Below are 21,367 nucleotides of genomic sequence, written 5' to 3' on the forward strand. Positions count from 1 at the left end.
GTTTAAATAAGGGTTAAGAATATTCGAGTTACAACGCGGAACGAACGAGCATAAACCGTTACGTACATCGTTAAGGGCAATAAAATAAAACAGGCGAAGGAAATACGAGAGGTTATTTTTAAAAAAGAGACAAAATGAAACTGACCTCGGTAGACTTGCTCGTAACAAATGCGAGAAACCTGTCTGATGCTATTCAACAGATTATCCTATGTGTCTGGTTTCTTTCTGTAATTTGGTCAATGGATCAACTTTGTACGCGTGTTAATTTTAACATTCAACGTGTTAATTTTTAGCATTTGTCACGTTTCTTCGAATATCGACGATTAAAACCTTGCATCAATTCCTAAGAGATTATTAAATTATAATTGTTGAAATAGAGATTAATTCTTATGGGCCGTTGCTCGATCGGTAACTAGGGTTCAAAGCTGAACTAATATCGATCTAAATGAAAGTTTCAAATTAGAAATTTAATCGGAAATAGTCTTCTAATTTAAGTTTGTAATATTGCGATCTATAGCATATGTGTGTGTATGTGTGTGTATGTGTGTGTGTGTGTGTCCGTCCCTCCGTATATTCTAATAATAGAAACATTCAAATATAATATTCTGTAAGATATAACCTCACAATTCGAATTAATGAATTTATGGTGGTTTAGTATCTCTGTATAATCGAGGTTGTGAACGCAAGAAATCGATAATTGAAGTAAAACCAGCTATCGAAACGGAAGTTTCAAATACAAAACCCATTAGACACGATCTTTTAATTCGATTTAATGTGATTGTAATCTATAATATCATATTCATGAGGTTATGAAAGCTAGATATTGTGGAAAAAGGAAAACAACCGCGGAATTTTATGACTCACGTCTCGAATGTTTGATTTGGTTAGAGCCTAGAATTTGTCGGACAATTTGCGGGAAAGTAAGAACGATCGAAGAAGAGAGGAAGAAAAAAAGGGGGACGGGCATTAGAAAAGTAGCTTCTGGGAAGACTGTTAGCCACGTAAATGTTTTCTCTTCGAACGGATAGTTTTGCAACCGATTCACCGATCGATACACCTCGTTCCGGACAATACGATCTCGATTTCTCGGGACCTGCCGCGTCGAGGAAATTATTAAGTCGTCCAGTGAAAGGATTTTACCCGTGGACTTATCGAAACCGATGCACGGAACGTGAAACTTCGTTACTTATTTTCTGTCCGCCATATTTGTATCGACTCTTTTTTTGGTAACTCAATTATGGTTGGCGATGGAATCGAAATAGGGAGAATGCTTGGTATTATATTCGCAAATGATACGACTTTCACGAGAATTTATCCACATTGTAATCTCGATCCCTTTCTAACATAAAAGTTTGAAAGTGTATATTTTTCCTAAGATTTGTCACTAGAAATTTATTTAACATTCGTTTCATTTATTATATTTTTATTTAACTACCAAATTCTGCCGTTCATTCCGAGCTCATCTTATTATGCCATCAAAAAAAAAAAAATTGCGAGTGAATAAAAAATATTTTACAAGACCTCGGAACAAGAATAAAAGTCTTTGTAACGCCTTATAAGGTGCATAAACGAGGATCGTCTTGAATTAATACAAATTTATCCATCCGTGAATAATTGCTGAATCTGCTTAAATATTCAGCGCACGTTGATACTTGTTGTGCTCTGCCTCTTTCCGGCTGGGTATGTAGAGCATTTCCTTTAATACCGACTGGTATTTCCATCGCGTGTGGGTCGGAGGACCTCCAAATGGAATATCGCGAAACTCGTTTCCAAACGATCTGTGCAGACCCTAAGTCGCGAGGCCTACTTCATCGAGAGGCTCCGCGTTCGGCCATTAGCCCACATTCGGTTTTATTTGGTGTCGTAAGTGAAAATACCGGGGACTGTCGCGACGTTTTTGCGAGAAACTTCTGTTTCTTTACCGGAATAGAAAAGATGTCATGCTAATCAGCTGTCGTGAAACTTTACTCGTTGAAATATTGTTTCAAGGTGGTTCACTGTAAATATTGAAACAAATAATAGAGAAAGCGCAAGCAGAGACATTTAGCATGTTCACTACGATTTTGATTTGTATAATTTACGATGCTTGTATACAGAGTCCGACCAGATAACACGTAAAAGCGGGGCACGGTAATTCCTCGTGCGAAAATTACAAGAAAATACGAAATAAAATTGTTTCATTCTCGTTTTAATTTTCGAGAAAATCGAGTTGGAATATTTATCAGGTATACTTGATCATGGGTAATTCCAGATTGGACAGGAATAAATAATCGACAGAAGGTAATTATATGCGCGAAGATAAATCGAAAGCGTCGAATAAAATTTGTTCGTTTGAAGCTTCGTTTTCAAGGAAATTGAATTTGAACATGTTTAGTCAAGTATCGGCCTTGCACGCGTATGATAAATCCTCAAATTTATTTCTATTTTATTCTATCGATTATTTAATCCTGTCCAGTTCGGAATTAGCCACATTCAAGTATAATTCATAAATCTTTAGACTCGACTTTCTCGAAAACTAAGCCGGGAATAAAAGTAATTTTATCCTTAATTTCTTTCTTATTTTTCCACAATGAATTACGTCCAGCACGCTTTCACATATTATTTGCACCCTTTCCGTTATATTTACCTCTATACGTATTGTTCGTGACAATGTTGTATATTTTGCAAAAGAATCAATCGTATCTTGAAATGTTTGCAATATGTGAAACATACAGTAGTCATATACACTAGTCATTTTGTTTACTTCTGTAATTCTAAATAGCAGTAATTCTGTCAAAAAGAAAAAACTGTAAAGAAACAGGTTTTAGTTTATAGGTTATAAAAGGTTAATTTAATGGATGCTATTTGCATTCCATATTAAAATGCAGACATTCTTCCCAAAGAAATTAGAACGACTATGTGCTATTTTTTCCTCGGTAACAGACACTAGAATACACGCATATATTGTTATACTGTTATTGTGCGTGAATTCTCACGGGGTTTCGCTGCACGAAGGAAACAATAGTCTCGTTCCTCCGACGCGTTCATCTTTCGGTCGCAGGTGCCCGTGTAATTCGATACGCGTCCGAAGAAAAAGACGAACTTTACTCGCGTGTCTCGCCTTCGTGATATCATTTCTTAGAACTCGATAAAGAAGTCAATGATCCTGAAAAAGCACCTTTTAGTAAACGAAATGGCAATTCTGTAAAACTTTTTATACCTCTATGTTAACTAACAGTTTTAAGACATTGAAAGTTAACCTAACCTTACTGGGATCTCCAAATTTTTATGTTCCAATCTCGACGAACTAAGAAATACTTTTAGTATTAAGGAAAAAAGAGGATGAAATTTTTAAGTACTGTTTTATTTATATTTCGAAACCAGTTTTTTAGTAGACACAAAATGGAAGCTTGTTAGAACAACAATCTTCTCAGTGTATACTTAATTAGGCTAACTATAAATTCTCTATCTTCATTCTGAAACCAAGTTTTGATTAAGAACCTGTTTTTTTCAGAACCTCTCATATTTCTATATTTATTAGAAATTGTCCAGCCATTGAACTCGCAATACATTCAAATCATTGGAAAATTGCACAGTCTTCTCAGTGGAGTGATTAATCAGGCTAAAAATGATTTTGCATGCCTATTGACGGAACTGGTGCATATCCTTGAAAATTATGTAAGGAGCGAGGAAGAAAGGAAGAGAGAGAAGAAAGAATGGAAGGTGGAGATACGTTCCATAGCTGGAGGCCCCGGCCTTCCTAAATTCCAACAGCGCATCCCGTTAGTTCTCCACCTGTCTGATCGCCTCAGCTCGTGGAACAACTATTGACCACTTTCCAGTCTGTTTACCACAGTAGTGATCGCTGTGGATTATGAATGGAATGACCGAGCCAATTGTTCCCCGTGATGCTCTCTAAAACACATTCCTATGTGAACGTCCATCACAAACAAAAATCCTCGATACACCATTCTCACCTGTTTTCAATACTCTATGGCGCAAGACTTATGGCTACTACTTATGAGCTTCTGCATTTGTATGAGCACTTGTACAGTAGAAATCCATTCATAAATATTTATAACAGAAATTTATACATAGATATAATAGGAATTCGTTGATTCTTCTAACAAAATTGTTACTTTAATATTTTCCATCCAATTGGTAGGGACTCATATTTAGATATGTCAATACTCAATCAGTTACGACTGAATATGGTAGAATTCTATTTGGAAATATTGAAATTTGTACGACAGGATTTCACTGATACTTCTTCAAAATAGTTCTCGTAGGATTTAAGGTTTCAAACAATAGGATTTCATAGTTTAAAAGTGGATTTAATTACTGACTGGAATTATGGAACTATCAGACAGATAACAGTGGTGAAAATAAAGGCGACCAAAGCGCTAATATCTCAAATACTATTTTTCTAAATTCACCTTAGAATTTATTTTTACTTACCTGCTTTTGCTTCATCTTTCTATTAAGTAGAAGTAAATCACTTATTTCTTAAGCATTGAACGTTGCAGTGTAACTGAAAAATCCACAAAAAGTGATATAATCAGTTTACAAATGCCACGTTGCTTTTACTTTTACCTTTGCGCATGAACATAATTTTAAAAATGCACGTGCGTCTTAATAACAGAATTATACAGTTTCTTCTTTGAAGCCATTCCAAAGCCATTTTGTCTTTCAATAAATGGCACGACTGTAATGGCATCCTGTCTCTCCAAGAGAATTATGTCATTTCAGCATAAGTGATCATGAAGGTGTACACACAGTCCAGGGTATAGTGTTTCGTTTTACGTAACCATGAGAGGCTGTCGAGTTGCAAGAGGGCGAGAACACGAATTAATGGTAATGCGTGCATGCATTGTGCGCAGAAAAGCACGGTCGACATTGCACCGGGATCTTTGAGGTCCTCATTAAGGATTTTCATTACGTGTGCATTGGACTGCGAGACAGACTGCTTGTCGAACGCGTGTTGCATTGTCCGATGGGTGTGCGTGACCATTTTGTCAATGTTTCCCTTGTCAGGATCAAGAGAATGGACGGTCATTGTCCTGGACTGGACGAGATTTTTTATCGAAACGTATAACTGCAGCGGTTTTAGACATAGTTGAGGACATACAGTGGTCTTAGCAATAATTTGAGGACATAAAAGACCTGCAACCTATTAAATCTTATTCAATCAGTGTAGGAATATTTTTCATCATTCTTTTAAATATTTATGTAGAGTATTTATAATTGTACTGTGCAGAGAAGGTGTCAGAACCAAGTCATTTTGCTAATTTAGTATCTTCTTCTGGTCAATGTTGCTAGACTCCTGACCAAATGTGTAGTCTGACCACCATTGATGTAATTGCAAATTAGGGAACTTGATATAATTCCAAGTTAGGGACTGCCTATTTAGATCATTGTGTGTATTCAATTTTGTATTACCTTTTAATAATAGAACTAGGAAGATGGATTTTGGAACCCTACAAATAAATAGCCCGCTACATCCATTGCCTATTTCTATGGGATTTCTGTACAGTCAATAGTATGACATTGCATTAATGTTGCTTATTTTGAAAAATACACAATTTCCTCTGAATTTCACTTCTGATAACACCAATTATTAGTTATTAACAACAACAGATACCTTTCTCAACATTTATCAAGCAACAGACACCTGACCAATTGTGTAAATTCTAACTATTCCATAGGTATTATTTTAAGGACAGATTTGACCAGAGACAAGTTAGGCTAACGCCACCTGTACGAATTCACCAAAAGTTCAACAAACGTGTAATAGATACGCGATTTTCTAATTTTTTAAATTACATTTCTTCGATCATTTGTCAATGGGAATCCTCATTAGGTTTAAGCCTTTCAATTATCATAGGAGATTGAATCCGATCGTCATGTCCTAATAACATATTCGTGGAAACAAATGGGAATAATAATTTCCGGTGATCAGCCATGTCATTTGTCCCATAAAAAGAAGAAAGTTTGTCAATCACCGGCAGGATACGTTTCTTTTAACTTCTTCCTGACTATTTCGCGATACAACGCAGCAAAACAAGCGATCCCAGAGTTCCCCCTAGCGGGAATAAATCATGGCTCTTCCGTGGGATCTCTTTGGTCGAAGCCACGGTCAAGGAAACGTAGAAAGAGATCGATATTTCCTGCGTTCTAGCCAACGAACCGAATCGTAACAAAACACTTGAAAGGACGGCGTGCCTTTCCTGACGATCCACAGCGTGTAATCTGTAATCTTCGAAACGTCGATGGACCAATTATTCCTGCTGCTTCGTGCAACTCCTCTGCCAGGATGAAACTGTTACTAGGAATTCGAAAAAATCGGTCCATCGTAAGAAGTATATAGAGAACAGCTGTTTAGTCTAGGGATTTTCGTGATTTCGCGTTGGATCGATAAATGGTAGAATAAGGAAGTAAAAAGAGAAAGAAAATGTTGTTTTATAATCTCATATTTGTTAGTACTTATTATTTACATGATATTTACAGATATCGTGTGGCTTTAGCTACTTTCAAAGGAGATTCTCGTGTAACGACAGTAAAAGCTAGTGATTTTTATGAATTCTTTTTACACTAAATACTGGCTATATGGGACCAGACCTTTTTTAGGGATGTAAGTACAGCCTTGAGGTGTAAATGTATCAGACATTTTAATTTAAGCTTTCTGTTCGCGAGAATTCGCGAGAACGGAATTAAATTCGTGGTCCAACATGTTCAGGGCACGCATTGCCCGGTTCGTTACTGCTTCTTTCTTCGTAGACCTCGTGGTGGAAAACGTGCCAGCCACAGGAACTGATTGAGCAACCCACTATCACGAATTGCTCTAGGGACGCGTCTGCAGAGTCACGTGCGCCTGCACGTGGCGATATTCTTCGACAGCGGAAGATTTATTAATTTGAGAACTGTATAATGTGTTATTCATACATTCTCTTCATCCCTATGGTGTATTTCTCCGATATGATGAAAGGAATAAACGGTCGCTCATTTCCTTCGCATACCTTGCTCTTTAGTATAGTAGATATTTGCTTATAAATAGGTAGATATTTCCTTATAAATATGTAGATATTTGTTACGTTATAGTGTTGCGTTTTTAAATTCCTAAATGTCAAAATAATTAATGACTAATGAGCGATATTGGACATGTGGAATCCAAAAATATCCCCATTTATGTAGAAGATAAAATTCTCACAGCAAGATTGACCTAAATCATAAATACTTCAAAAATCAGTATCCTTCGAACATCAAATCTGAAAATACCAAATGTCCAAAAAGAATTTGCATAGTGAGACCACTAACTTAGTTCAAGCTTACAGTTTTTGTTAGTTCTCTTCATTCGCGTCAGTTCTCTTGTGCAGATGAAATTCCTGCACATTCGTAGAAGGGAATGCACCTCTGGGTTCATCGATAGCATAAACAACGATGATTCAACGTTTCATCGTGGCACGAGTTTATTAGTTTATATATACTAACTTGACTGATCGTGTTGTATATATGCAATTAGCAGCAAGTGGTCGGTGGCTGCGTTTGCCATTTGTAAGCGGTTACGTAAAGGGCCTCTCTTCGAGATCCGAATTATGTAACGGTACCGTTCCTTCGATATAATCATCGGCTATCCCGTGACTCGAGTGATTGATATCGAAATGAATGCGTGGATCTCAATTTGCTTTCCCCTGGTTACCCGATGAAAACCGAAACTCCGCCTCGAGCGTCGAAACAATTACGTTTTAGCCGTCAACTTGACGAAATTGCGTCATAAAATTGTATCGAATAGGTCCAAGTATGCCGGATGAATCGCTGTAAAAAACTGAAGAAAGAACGTGTAATATATTTTTTTAACGAGTGTTTCTATTATCCAGAAAATCGAACAAAAAACTGGGGGTTTGTCCTATTCTGGTGACGTCATTGCAAAGATGGCGCACGTTCAAGTTAGTGGCACGCCTCAAACTTTTAAGCTCAATTTATTTGAAAATTATGATTCCTAGAGAAAAATATTATTCTATATCTTTCGTTTAATTTTTTATGCACAACCAACAGCTATTAATTATTCGAAGATATTTTTGGTGTTTAAAGGATAAGGCTGTGAAATATGTGAATGGTTAAATGTGGTTTGAAGAGGTTGGAGGAGTTTGAATACAAAATTCTTTTAATTTGATGCTTTAGACGCTTTGTATTGGAAAAGCTGACGTCGTTAAAGAATTTGAAGCGGCTGCAAGTAGCCGTTTTCTTTTCAACGAGCAACAGTCACGTTCATTCAATTGGCAAATGTCGCAACGATGTGCGAGAGTCACTTATGAAATCACTGATGAAACCACGGTTTTTCTCTGTGACTTGGAGATAAGGTTCATTCAAGATTCTGAATTGCAAGTTCTACATCTTCTTGTCTGTTTCGCCGATCTTAACCTATATTTTGCGATACTTGAGTATAATTTGCGCGCTATAATTTATCTTCTTTCATTGTGCAGTTTAACGACAATCTATAAGGTGGTTCCAAAGTCCCGATACACTTGGAAACTACCTAACTTTTCGTCTAAGAATAAGTCGAAAAGTAGAGTAAAAATTTTACAATATAAGACATCGTTTTTTCTTTTTTTTTTTTTTTAATTAAAAATGTATTAAATTCAATTAAGTTGATGCATTATCAATACAATAGAACTTTTCACAGATATTGAATTATATCATATCACTGTACGTAATAAGTCTTACATATTAGATGTTAGATTCTGCTAGAAATTGACTCTTTATGATAAAATTCATAGTAATGTACAAAATTTAATAAATTTCATATTTATGCGTGTATAATATTATGTAAAATGTGAGTTGTACAATGTGTATGCGAGTATCGTGTGAAACGTTTGCCTGTGTCCATTTGTTCCAGAGCACAGTAGCAGCCAGATAGATGGTAATCGATCTGACCACCTTATTCGACCAATAGAGTGGATTGCGTTATAGGAAACGATACTGTCTGCTTTTTATCACGCGTTTCGTCTTCCATGTGTCACCGTTCCACTGTATCACCTTACACGCGTTCCAGAATACGCGTTACTTGGGTGTCCATTAGCATTGACAAGTTAACTTTTTTAATAGCAGGTTTTAATGGCTTGTATTAACGCTGCCAAATAGCTATTATTCACTTTTTGTTTTCCTAGTCTGTCTTGTGACAAATGATGCAATTTCTCAAACACCAATGTGCCTAACAACTGGTATGTTGTTATATTCAAACGTTTACGTGTTCAAAGTACTAAAATACCAAGATACTAGTATACTGCTGTATGCAGGCACGAAATCATCAAACCACGAAATGTACTATCACGGTACTAAAACACTAAGAGACTGAGTATTGAGTATTGAAATATCAAAGCATTAAAATATTAAGAATTTCTTAAATGGAAAAAACAACATAAAATACTACAAAAATCTGCAACGAACTACTTGAAATAATTACGTAAAACCAACATTAACAAATCAGTGCACGACCTTTGGACATTATTAAAATTCCTAATGTTTAATTTTCAAGACTTTATCGTTCAAGGTCATCGAAAAAGATACATATACATATATCGCTTAACGTAGTGACGTTTCACTTTTAACACCAATCTTACCAGATCCGGTCAAATGACCGGTTCCAAAATTTAATTTATAATTGTACATTCATTAACATACATTAACGAAATTTGAGAAACTGATTAATTAAATAATATAAGAATTTATATGAAGTTAGATGAACGAAAGGAATAACAGTGAATGTATAATTTCAAATTAAATTTTGAAATGTAATTTCAAATTGAATATTGAAATGTGATTTCAAATTAAATTTTGGAGTGTAATTTAAAATTAAATTTTGAACTGTGATTTCAAATTAAATTTTGGAGTGTAATTTAAAATTAAATTTTGAACTGTGATTTCAAATTAAATATTGAAATGTAATTTCAAATTGAATATTAAAATGTAATTTCAAATTGAATATTGAAGTGTAATTTCAAATTGAATATTGAAATGTGATTTCAAATTAAATTTTGAAGTGTAATTTCAAATTAAATTTTGAAATGTGATTTCAAATTAAATTTTGAACTGTGATTTCAAATTGAATATTGAAATGTGATTTTAAATTGAATATTGAAATGAGATTTCAAATTAAATTTTGAAGTGTAATTTCAAATTAAATTTTGCAATGTGATTTCAAATTAAATTTTGAACTGTGATTTCAAATTGTATATTGAAATGTAATTTCAAATTGAATATTGAAATGTGATTTTAAATTAAATATTGACATGTGATTTCAAATTAAATTTTGAAGTGCAATTTCAAATTAAATTTTGAAATGTGATTCCAAATTAAATTTTGAACTGTGATTTCAAATTAAATATTGAAATGTGATTTCAAATTGAATATTGAAATGTGATTTTAAATTGAATATTGAAATGTGATTTCAAATTAAATTTTGAAGTGTAATTTCAAATTAAATTTTGAAATGTGATTTCAAATTAAATTTTGAACTGTGATTTCAAATTAAATATTGAAATGTAATTTCAAATTGAATATTGAAATGTAATTTCAAATTGAATATTGAAATGTGATTTCAAATTAAATTTTGAAATGTGATTTCAAATTAAATTTTGTACTGTGATTTCAAATTAAATATTGAAATGTAATTTCAAATTAAATTTTGAACTGTGATTTCAAATTAAATATTGAAATGTGATTTCAAATTGAATATTGAAATGTGATTTTAAATTAAATTTTGAAATGTGATTTCAAATTAAATTTTGAACTGTGATTTCAAATTAAATATTGAAATGTGATTTCAAATTGAATATTGAAATGTGATTTTAAATTGAATTTTGAAATGTGATTTCAAATTAAATTTTGTACTGTGATTTCAAATTAAATATTGAAATGTAATTTCAAATTAAATTTTGAACTGTGATTTCAAATTAAATATTGAAATGTGATTTCAAATTGAATATTGAAATGTGATTTTAAATTAAATTTTGAAATGTGATTTCAAATTAAATTTTGAACTGTGATTTCAAATTAAATATTGAAATGTGATTTCAAATTGAATATTGAAATGTGATTTTAAATTGAATATTGAAATGTGATTTCAAATTAAATTTTGAAGTGTAATTTCAAATTAAATTTTGAAATGTGATTTCAAATTAAATTTTGAACTGTGATTTCAAATTAAATATTGAAATGTAATTTCAAATTGAATATTGAAATGTAATTTCAAATTAAATTTTGAAGTGTAATTTCAAATTAAATTTTGCAATGTGATTTCAAATTAAATTTTGAACTGTGATTTCAAATTGTATATTGAAATGTAATTTCAAATTGAACATTGAAATGTCATTTTAAATTAAATATTGAAATGTGATTTCAAATTAAATTTTGAAGTGCAATTTCAAATTAAATTTTGAACTGTGATTTCAAATTAAATATTGAAATGTAATTTCAAATTGAATATTGAAATGTAATTTAAAATTGAATATTGAAGTGTAATTTCAAATTGAATATTGAAATGTGATTTCAAATTAAATTTTGAAGTGTAATTTCAAATTAAATTTTGAAATGTGATTTCAAATTAAATTTTGAACTGTGATTTCAAATTGAATATTGAAATGTGATTTTAAATTGAATATTGAAATGTGATTTCAAATTAAATTTTGAAGTGTAATTTCAAATTAAATTTTGAAATGTGATTTCAAATTAAATTTTGAACTGTGATTTCAAATTAAATATTGAAATGTAATTTCAAATTGAATATTGAAATGTAATTTCAAATTAAATTTTGAAGTGTAATTTCAAATTAAATTTTGCAATGTGATTTCAAATTAAATTTTGAACTGTGATTTCAAATTGTATATTGAAATGTAATTTCAAATTGAATATTGAAATGTGATTTTAAATTAAATATTGAAATGTGATTTCAAATTAAATTTTGAAGTGCAATTTCAAATTAAATTTTGAACTGTGATTTCAAATTAAATATTGAAATGTAATTTCAAATTGAATATTGAAATGTAATTTAAAATTGAATATTGAAGTGTAATTTCAAATTGAATATTGAAATGTGATTTCAAATTAAATTTTGAAGTGTAATTTCAAATTAAATTTTGAAATGTGATTTCAAATTAAATATTGAACTGTGATTTCAAATTGAATATTGAAATGTGATTTTAAATTGAATATTGAAATGTGATTTCAAATTAAATTTTGAAGTGTAATTTCAAATTAAATTTTGCAATGTGATTTCAAATTAAATTTTGAACTGTGATTTCAAATTGTATATTGAAATGTAATTTCAAATTGAATATTGAAATGTGATTTTAAATTAAATATTGAAATGTGATTTCAAATTAAATTTTGAAGTGCAATTTCAAATTAAATTTTGAAATGTGATTTCAAATTAAATTTTGAACTGTGATTTCAAATTAAATATTGAAATGTGATTTCAAATTGAATATTGAAATGTGATTTTAAATTGAATATTGAAATGTGATTTCAAATTAAATTTTGAAGTGTAATTTCAAATTAAATTTTGAAATGTGATTTCAAATTAAATTTTGAACTGTGATTTCAAATTAAATATTGAAATGTAATTTCAAATTGAATATTGAAATGTAATTTCAAATTGAATATTGAAATGTAATTTCAAATTGAATATTGAAATGTGATTTCAAATTAAATTTTGAAATGTGATTTCAAATTAAATTTTGTACTGTGATTTCAAATTGAATATTGAAATGTGATTTCAAATTAAATATTGAAATGTGATTCCAAATTGAATATTGAAATGTGATTTTAAATTAAATTTTGAAATGTGATTTCAAATTAAATTTTGAAGTGCAATTTCAAATTAAATTTTGAAATGTGATTTCAAGTTAAATTTTGTACTGTGATTTCAAATTAAATATTGAAATGTAATTTCAAATTAAATTTTGAACTGTGATTTCAAATTAAATATTGAAATGTGATTTCAAATTGAATATTGAAATGTGATTTTAAATTAAATTTTGAAATGTGATTTCAAATTAAATTTTGAACTGTGTTTTCAAATTAAATATTGAAATGTGATTTCAAATTCAATATTGAAATGTGATTTTAAATTGAATATTGAAATGTGATTCCAAATTAAATTTTGAAGTGTAATTTCAAATTAAATTTTGAAATGTGATTTCAAATTAAATTTTGAACTGTGATTTCAAATTAAATATTGAAATGTAATTTCAAATTGAATATTGAAATGTAATTTCAAATTGAATATTGAAATGTGATTTCAAATTAAATATTGAAATGTGATTTCAAATTGAATATTGAAATGTGATTTTAAATTAAATTTTGAAATGTGATTTCAAATTAAATTTTGAAGTGCAATTTCAAATTAAATTTTGAAATGTGATTTCAAATTAAATTTTGAAGTGCAATTTCAAATTAAATTTTGAACTGTGATTTCAAATTAAATATTGAAATGTAATTTCAAATTGAATATTGAAATGTAATTTAAAATTGAATATTGAAGTGTAATTTCAAATTGAATATTGAAATGTGATTTCAAATTAAATTTTGAAGTGTAATTTCAAATTAAATTTTGTACTGTGATTTCAAATTGAATATTGAAATGTGATTTCAAATTAAATATTGAAATGTGATTCCAAATTGAATATTGAAATGTGATTTTAAATTAAATTTTGAAATGTGATTTCAAATTAAATTTTGAAGTGCAATTTCAAATTAAATTTTGAAATGTGATTTCAAGTTAAATTTTGTACTGTGATTTCAAATTAAATATTGAAATGTAATTTCAAATTAAATTTTGAACTGTGATTTCAAATTAAATATTGAAATGTGATTTCAAATTGAATATTGAAATGTGATTTTAAATTAAATTTTGAAATGTGATTTCAAATTAAATTTGGAACTGTGTTTTCAAATTAAATATTGAAATGTGATTTCAAATTGAATATTGAAATGTGATTTTAAATTGAATATTGAAATGTGATTTCAAATTAAATTTTGAAATGTGATTTCAAATTAAATTTTGAACTGTGATTTCAAATTAAATATTGAAATGTAATTTCAAATTGAATATTGAAATGTAATTTCAAATTGAATATTGAAATGTGATTTCAAATTAAATATTGAAATGTGATTTCAAATTGAATATTGAAATGTGATTTTAAATTAAATTTTGAAATGTGATTTCAAATTAAATTTTGAAGTGCAATTTCAAATTAAATTTTGAAATGTGATTTCAAATTAAATTTTGAAGTGCAATTTCAAATTAAATTTTGAACTGTGATTTCAAATTAAATATTGAAATGTAATTTCAAATTGAATATTGAAATGTAATTTAAAATTGAATATTTAAGTGTAATTTCAAATTGAATATTGAAATGTGATTTCAAATTAAATTTTGAAGTGTAATTTCAAATTAAATTTTGAAATGTGATTTCAAATTAAATTTTGAACTGTGATTTCAAATTGAATATTGAAATGTGATTTCAAATTAAATTTTGAAGTGCAATTTCAAATTAAATTTTGAACTGTGATTTCAAATTAAATATTGAAATGTAATTTCAAATTGAATATTGAAATGTAATTTAAAATTGAATATTGAAGTGTAATTTCAAATTGAATATTGAAATGTGATTTCAAATTAAATTTTGAAGTGTAATTTCAAATTAAATTTTGAAATGTGATTTCAAATTAAATATTGAACTGTGATTTCAAATTGAATATTGAAATGTGATTTTAAATTGAATATTGAAATGTGATTTCAAATTAAATTTTGAAGTGTAATTTCAAATTAAATTTTGCAATGTGATTTCAAATTAAATTTTGAACTGTGATTTCAAATTGTATATTGAAATGTAATTTCAAATTGAATATTGAAATGTGATTTTAAATTAAATATTGAAATGTGATTTCAAATTAAATTTTGAAGTGCAATTTCAAATTAAATTTTGAAATGTGATTTCAAATTAAATTTTGAACTGTGATTTCAAATTAAATATTGAAATGTGATTTCAAATTGAATATTGAAATGTGATTTTAAATTGAATATTGAAATGTGATTTCAAATTAAATTTTGAAGTGTAATTTCAAATTAAATTTTGAAATGTGATTTCAAATTAAATTTTGAACTGTGATTTCAAATTAAATATTGAAATGTAATTTCAAATTGAATATTGAAATGTAATTTCAAATTGAATATTGAAATGTGATTTCAAATTAAATTTTGAAATGTGATTTCAAATTAAATTTTGTACTGTGATTTCAAATTGAATATTGAAATGTGATTTCAAATTAAATATTGAAATGTGATTCCAAATTGAATATTGAAATGTGATTTTAAATTAAATTTTGAAATGTGATTTCAAATTAAATTTTGAAGTGCAATTTCAAATTAAATTTTGAAATGTGATTTCAAATTAAATTTTGTACTGTGATTTCAAATTAAATATTGAAATGTAATTTCAAATTAAATTTTGAACTGTGATTTCAAATTAAATATTGAAATGTGATTTCAAATTGAATATTGAAATGTGATTTTAAATTAAATTTTGAAATGTGATTTCAAATTAAATTTTGAACTGTGTTTTCAAATTAAATATTGAAATGTGATTTCAAATTGAATATTGAAATGTGATTTTAAATTGAATATTGAAATGTGATTTCAAATTAAATTTTGAAGTGTAATTTCAAATTAAATTTTGAAATGTGATTTCAAATTAAATTTTGAACTGTGATTTCAAATTAAATATTGAAATGTAATTTCAAATTGAATATTGAAATGTAATTTCAAATTGAATATTGAAATGTGATTTCAAATTAAATATTGAAATGTGATTTCAAATTGAATATTGAAATGTGATTTTAAATTAAATTTTGAAATGTGATTTCAAATTAAATTTTGAAGTGCAATTTCGAATTAAATTTTGAAATGTGATTTCAAATTAAATATTGAAATGTGATTTCAAATTGAATATTGAAATGTGATTTTAAATTGAATGTTGAAATGTGATTTCAAATTAAATTTTGAAATGTGATTTCAAATTAAATTTTGAACTGTGATTTCAAATTAAATATTGAAATGTAATTTCAAATTGAATATTGAAATGTAATTTAAAATTGAATATTGAAGTGTAATTTCAAATTGAATATTGAAATGTGATTTCAAATTAAATTTTGAAGTGTAATTCCAAATTAAATTTTGAAATGTGATTTCAAATTAAATTTTGAACTGTGATTTCAAATTGAATATTGAAATGTGATTTTAAATTGAATATTGAAATGTGATTTCAAATTAAATTTTGAAGTGTAATTTCAAATTAAATTTTGAAATGTGATTTCAAATTAAATTTTGAACTGTGATTTCAAATTAAATATTGAAATGTAATTTCAAATTGAATATTGAAATGTAATTTCAAATTAAATTTTGAAGTGTAATTTCAAATTAAATTTTGCAATGTGATTTCAAATTAAATTTTGAACTGTGATTTCAAATTGTATATTGAAATGTAATTTCAAATTGAATATTGAAATGTGATTTTAAATTAAATATTGAAATGTGATTTCAAATTAAATTTTGAAGTGCAATTTCAAATTAAATTTTGAACTGTGATTTCAAATTAAATATTGAAATGTAATTTCAAATTGAATATTGAAATGTAATTTAAAATTGAATATTGAAGTGTAATTTCAAATTGAATATTGAAATGTGATTTCAAATTAAATTTTAAGTGTAATTTCAAATTAAATTTTGAAATGTGATTTCAAATTAAATTTTGAACTGTGATTTCAAATTGAATATTGAAATGTGATTTTAAATTGAATATTGAAATGTGATTTCAAATTAAATTTTGAAGTGTAATTTCAAATTAAATTTTGAAGTGCAATTTCAAATTAAATTTTGAAATGTGATTTCAAATTAAATTTTGAACTGTGATTTCAAATTAAATATTGAAATGTGATTTCAAATTGAATATTGAAATGTGATTTTAAATTGAATATTGAAATGTGATTTCAAATTAAATTTTGTACTGTGATTTCAAATTGAATATTGAAATGTGATTTCAAATTAAATATTGAAATGTGATTCCAAATTGAATATTGAAATGTGATTTTAAATTAAATTTTGAAATGTGATTTCAAATTAAATTTTGAAGTGCAATTTCAAATTAAATTTTGAAATGTGATTTCAAATTAAATTTTGTACTGTGATTTCAAATTAAATATTGAAATGTAATTTCAAATTAAATTTTGAACTGTGATTTCAAATTAAATATTGAAATGTGATTTCAAATTGAATATTGAAATGTGATTTTAAATTAAATTTTGAAATGTGATTTCAAATTAAATTTTGAACTGTGATTTCAAATTAAATATTGAAATGTGATTTCAAATTGAATATTGAAATGTGATTTTAAATTGAATATTGAAGTGTAATTTCAAATTAAATTTTGAAATGTAATTCCAAATTAAATTTTGAAACCGGTTATTTGACCGGGTCAGATTAAGTTAGTGTCAAGAAGGTACTTATAAACCACTTTTAAGCCACTTAACGGTCAGATTGCTATTGTTAGCTAGCCATGAACTAGTTCAGTTCCATTTTGAGGTATGAAATCCAGATCGAGATTAATTCGATAGTGTTTTGAAACGGCCACTATGATAACGGCTGGCATTGAATAGCTGTATGTCATGGGAACATGAAAGTGTGGTTGGTCTATGTTTGAGGAAGCCACGGGGAATTTGTGCCACGCTTGTTTCAAATGCACGCTTTCGTTTCGTACATATTGGAGGACGTTAAGAAATTTTTCTCCTTCGATTGTTTGGAGAATATCGCCTGCTGTAATTGTTATGCAAATGATTCTGTAAAACACGAGCTCGACGACTGAAATATCAATGGGAAGAAAAAGGATGGATTGTGCGCATCGTATGCAAGGAACATGTATTTCTAAATTAGAACTGCACTGTGACAATAGCTCGTTATAAAATATAATTAGAGTAGAGTTTTCTAGAATTTTCTGTACAATTCTACTGTAATAATATTTTTGTTAATATTTCAGGATAATGACACTTGTAATTAGCGTTGGATTATCATGAGAAACGAACGCGTGCGTGTGAGTACGTGGCAAGAAAAATTATTCAACATACTGAAAACAAATTATCTTTACACATAGACTGCAGTATGACATAGTAAATGGTAGAATGACATAACAACCATTTGTTTAGTATGATTGGACAGCGATATTCTTTTCTTTTGTTTTGTTACTAACGGTTAGCTTTTGAAGAGTTCAGTCTGAAATATAGATGTGCCTTCTTCGAATATATATTAGACAAAGAAATAATTATTCCAATAAAGGATTATTACATCTTCTGATTTATTGCCTATAATCGGTAATCATATTTGTCACATCTCATTTTTTATTTCATCTCTTTGTCAACGACATTTAAAAGGACATTTATGAGGCTAGCTCAATTATAAAGTAAAAGTGGGAATTTTGTCTATATTAAATACAAAAAAAGGATCTACCAAATTTTCTACAATTTCAATTTTAATTTTAATTTCAATTTTCTTAGTATAAAATATTCCTGATCCAGTTGGTTCAACATTTTTCTAATGAAAAATTCCTTTTTTTCTATTGATTTCCAGGACTAGAGAGGAGAGGCCATCCAGAATGGTTCTAACCGTGACCGAGGACACGCCAGCAGACATGCTAGCCGGTAGCATGGAGCTCCTGGTCCAGTTACCTCAGGAGCATCATCTTCAAACGCAGAGGGTCACGGTACAGAGAAGGTATACTACCCTTTCGAATTCGTCTTTCATACGTACTTGCCTGGAAAGTGGTTGGCACGTCTAAAAAATAGCAGCATCTTTAAAATTGAGAAGGACCGACTTGCAACATATTAAATAAATAAAATTAAACGCATAATTTCGTCATAATAAAATTTTTAAATGAAAAATAGAATCAGGTGTCATTTTTGTTATTTTCATTTTATAAGAAAAATTCTCTGGAAGTCTAGGAAGTCTAAATCTAGGGACTATAGAGATTCTAAATCTAGGAACTTTAGGCATTCCAAATCTAGGAACTCTAGGGATTGTAAAGAACTAGAGGAAATCCTAAGGAATCCCCTATTCTTCAGCATGTTTTTCAAATTATGTCACTTTTGTAGCAGGAGTTTGGTACAACCGTAAATCCTAGGGCCTAAAATATACTTTGCTGTAGCAAGCATATGAATTAGGGATCTTGTGAAGAATTCAACTTATTTTACTTTGTAATTAGCATTAGAAATAAAAATTTAAGTTTAATAATCAGTTTAGATCAGTTTAGCCGAAGCTTGTGTAATAGAAATTTGTTTTTGCGATACACCTATGTAAGGTTTGTCTAACGGTGCAATATGAAACTGACAATGAACAGAATCATCCTAACAGCCCTGAAATTAATTTAACGGTCCAATTAGCAGATTAATTCGCCGATTCCTGGAACCTGCAGGCCATAATGCCTGTAATCATTGTGTTATTGCAGCGTGACGCTGTTCAAATTACGACCAGACGTTGTTGGTGCATAATTATGAAACATTCTCCTCTTGTTCAATCACTGAGATCATTCTCATTAACATCATCTAGAATCTAGAAAGTTCACCCTTCATTTTTGCCCGATTTAACTTGGTCAGCTTGTTGCTAACAGAAAGCTCTGCAGACAGAAACCAGTCGCTGGATTTCGAATGTTTATGCAATTACAGGAAAGCTGAAGTTATAGAAACACAAAGAAATATTTAAATATTGAAGAAAATGTCCAAAGTGAAAGGAAATGTTCGTTGTACAGTGGAATCTCGGTAACTCATTCCCTTCCGCTCCGCCGCGAAGACCTCTGGAAGTCGAAATAAAACTTACTTCAACTTGAATTATTTGTCACGTGTCCGCGGAAGCTAATCGGTTTTCGTCGGTCGAACGCATAATTACCATCGTCTATCGCTTGTGTAAATTTTCCATTTATGTACGTCGAGTAAAACGAGTTTCAAGAGGAAGCTTAAAACGCTAACGCTTCCCAAAAAGGTGAATGTAATTGTGCCTTCGTACGAAGCTCCTGTCCGTCGAAATTTCGTTTGTTCAACTTCTTTTACTCGAAAACTTCGGTAAGACAAAGCCTCTGTAATTGAGAGATTTCGGCTCTTCCCTTTAGGTTCTAGTTACCGAGGTTCGACCGTACGAATTAAATTCTAGATTCTGTCTTTATTTAGTTCTACTCAGAAAAATACGAAATTCCCTGAGAATCCACGCAGCCAATTCACTAATCACTTTGCAGTTACTTCTTCTACAAATTTACTTTTGATTACTCTATAATTGTAGCTAAAACTACGTAAGCTATGAGAAAAAAAATTTCCCTATGGCGTGATCATCCAGTCGTTAGAAAAGCAAATAAATCACCGGTTTCTCTTAATTGACGATAATTCTTCGGTAAAAAGCTCCTGAAATATCCAGTCATTTTCCCTGTCCATTCTACTCGAGCAAATGTAACCTGCTCTATAGTGCACTTAGGCCACGAACAAAATCTTTATATCACGGTGCTTTCTAGAGATGCTAAAAAAGAAAAACCACTAGAAGGAGAAATTCAGTCGGATGTTTCTCTAGGATTAGTTTTTTCCACTTACGTATTGATCTCTATTCAGTCTTTTTTTTTTCTAAATGACGTTTACTTGATCCTCGTACTTTCCACAAATTCGGGTCGCCCCATGAAAATGGTAGCTGTTGAAGAAACAATACTGGAATCTACTAAAGAATTATTTGTTGACTAATGATCCGTTTACCGACGCGAGAAAACGTTTCAGTTGAAAGAAAGTACCCATTCGTTATTCCATCCGTGCTGTGAGTAGTGTTTTCTCGTTCTTTGTGGTCTACGCTTGCTATTATTACCATAAACTAATATTTTCTTAGGCGTGGAGCCTTTGTAAAAGTTGGAAATTTTGTTGGACAGGGAGAAAATGCAAAATCGTGCGCTTCAGAATATACAAAGCAGGTTTAAGGTGACGAGGATATTAAATGAAACAATACAGATGGTTTTATTTGTATAATATATTGATAATATAATATTAACATTATAACATAATATAATACAGGCTAAATATTATATTAATAATATAATATTCATTTTTATAGAAATAACGAAGTTTTTAAGAAATAAAGAAGTGCATTAAAACAGCCATAGTTACGTAAAATAAAGACACGTCTAGTAAAGGAAAGGGTAATCCCCAAGGTAGCCATATTTGAACAGCAGCGGCGCATGCGTTAAGAAAGCGCGCGCACTTTAAATTTCAAACTCGATTTTCTCAAAACCAGGCAGTTCTATTCAGAAATGTTACTCTGCAT

The 21,367-nt window shown here is 29.1% G+C and overlaps 1 protein-coding gene across 7 annotated transcripts in view; it reads left to right on the forward strand.

The window, feature by feature from the left end:
- The window catches only part of LOC100643472 (protein cordon-bleu), a 103,311-nt gene that overhangs the window by 67,378 nt on the left and 14,566 nt on the right, over positions 1-21,367 (forward strand). For all 7 annotated transcript variants that reach the window (XM_012319732.3, XM_020868117.2, XM_048413443.1 and 4 more), the window contains one exon: positions 18,653-18,796. In XM_012319732.3, coding sequence (XP_012175122.2) covers positions 18,653-18,796 — 144 coding nt within the window. The remainder of the gene's footprint in view (positions 1-18,652; positions 18,797-21,367) is intronic.

This window comes from Bombus terrestris, chromosome 16, assembly GCF_910591885.1.
Source record: "Bombus terrestris chromosome 16, iyBomTerr1.2, whole genome shotgun sequence".
Taxonomy (NCBI): Eukaryota; Metazoa; Arthropoda; class Insecta; order Hymenoptera; family Apidae; genus Bombus; species Bombus terrestris.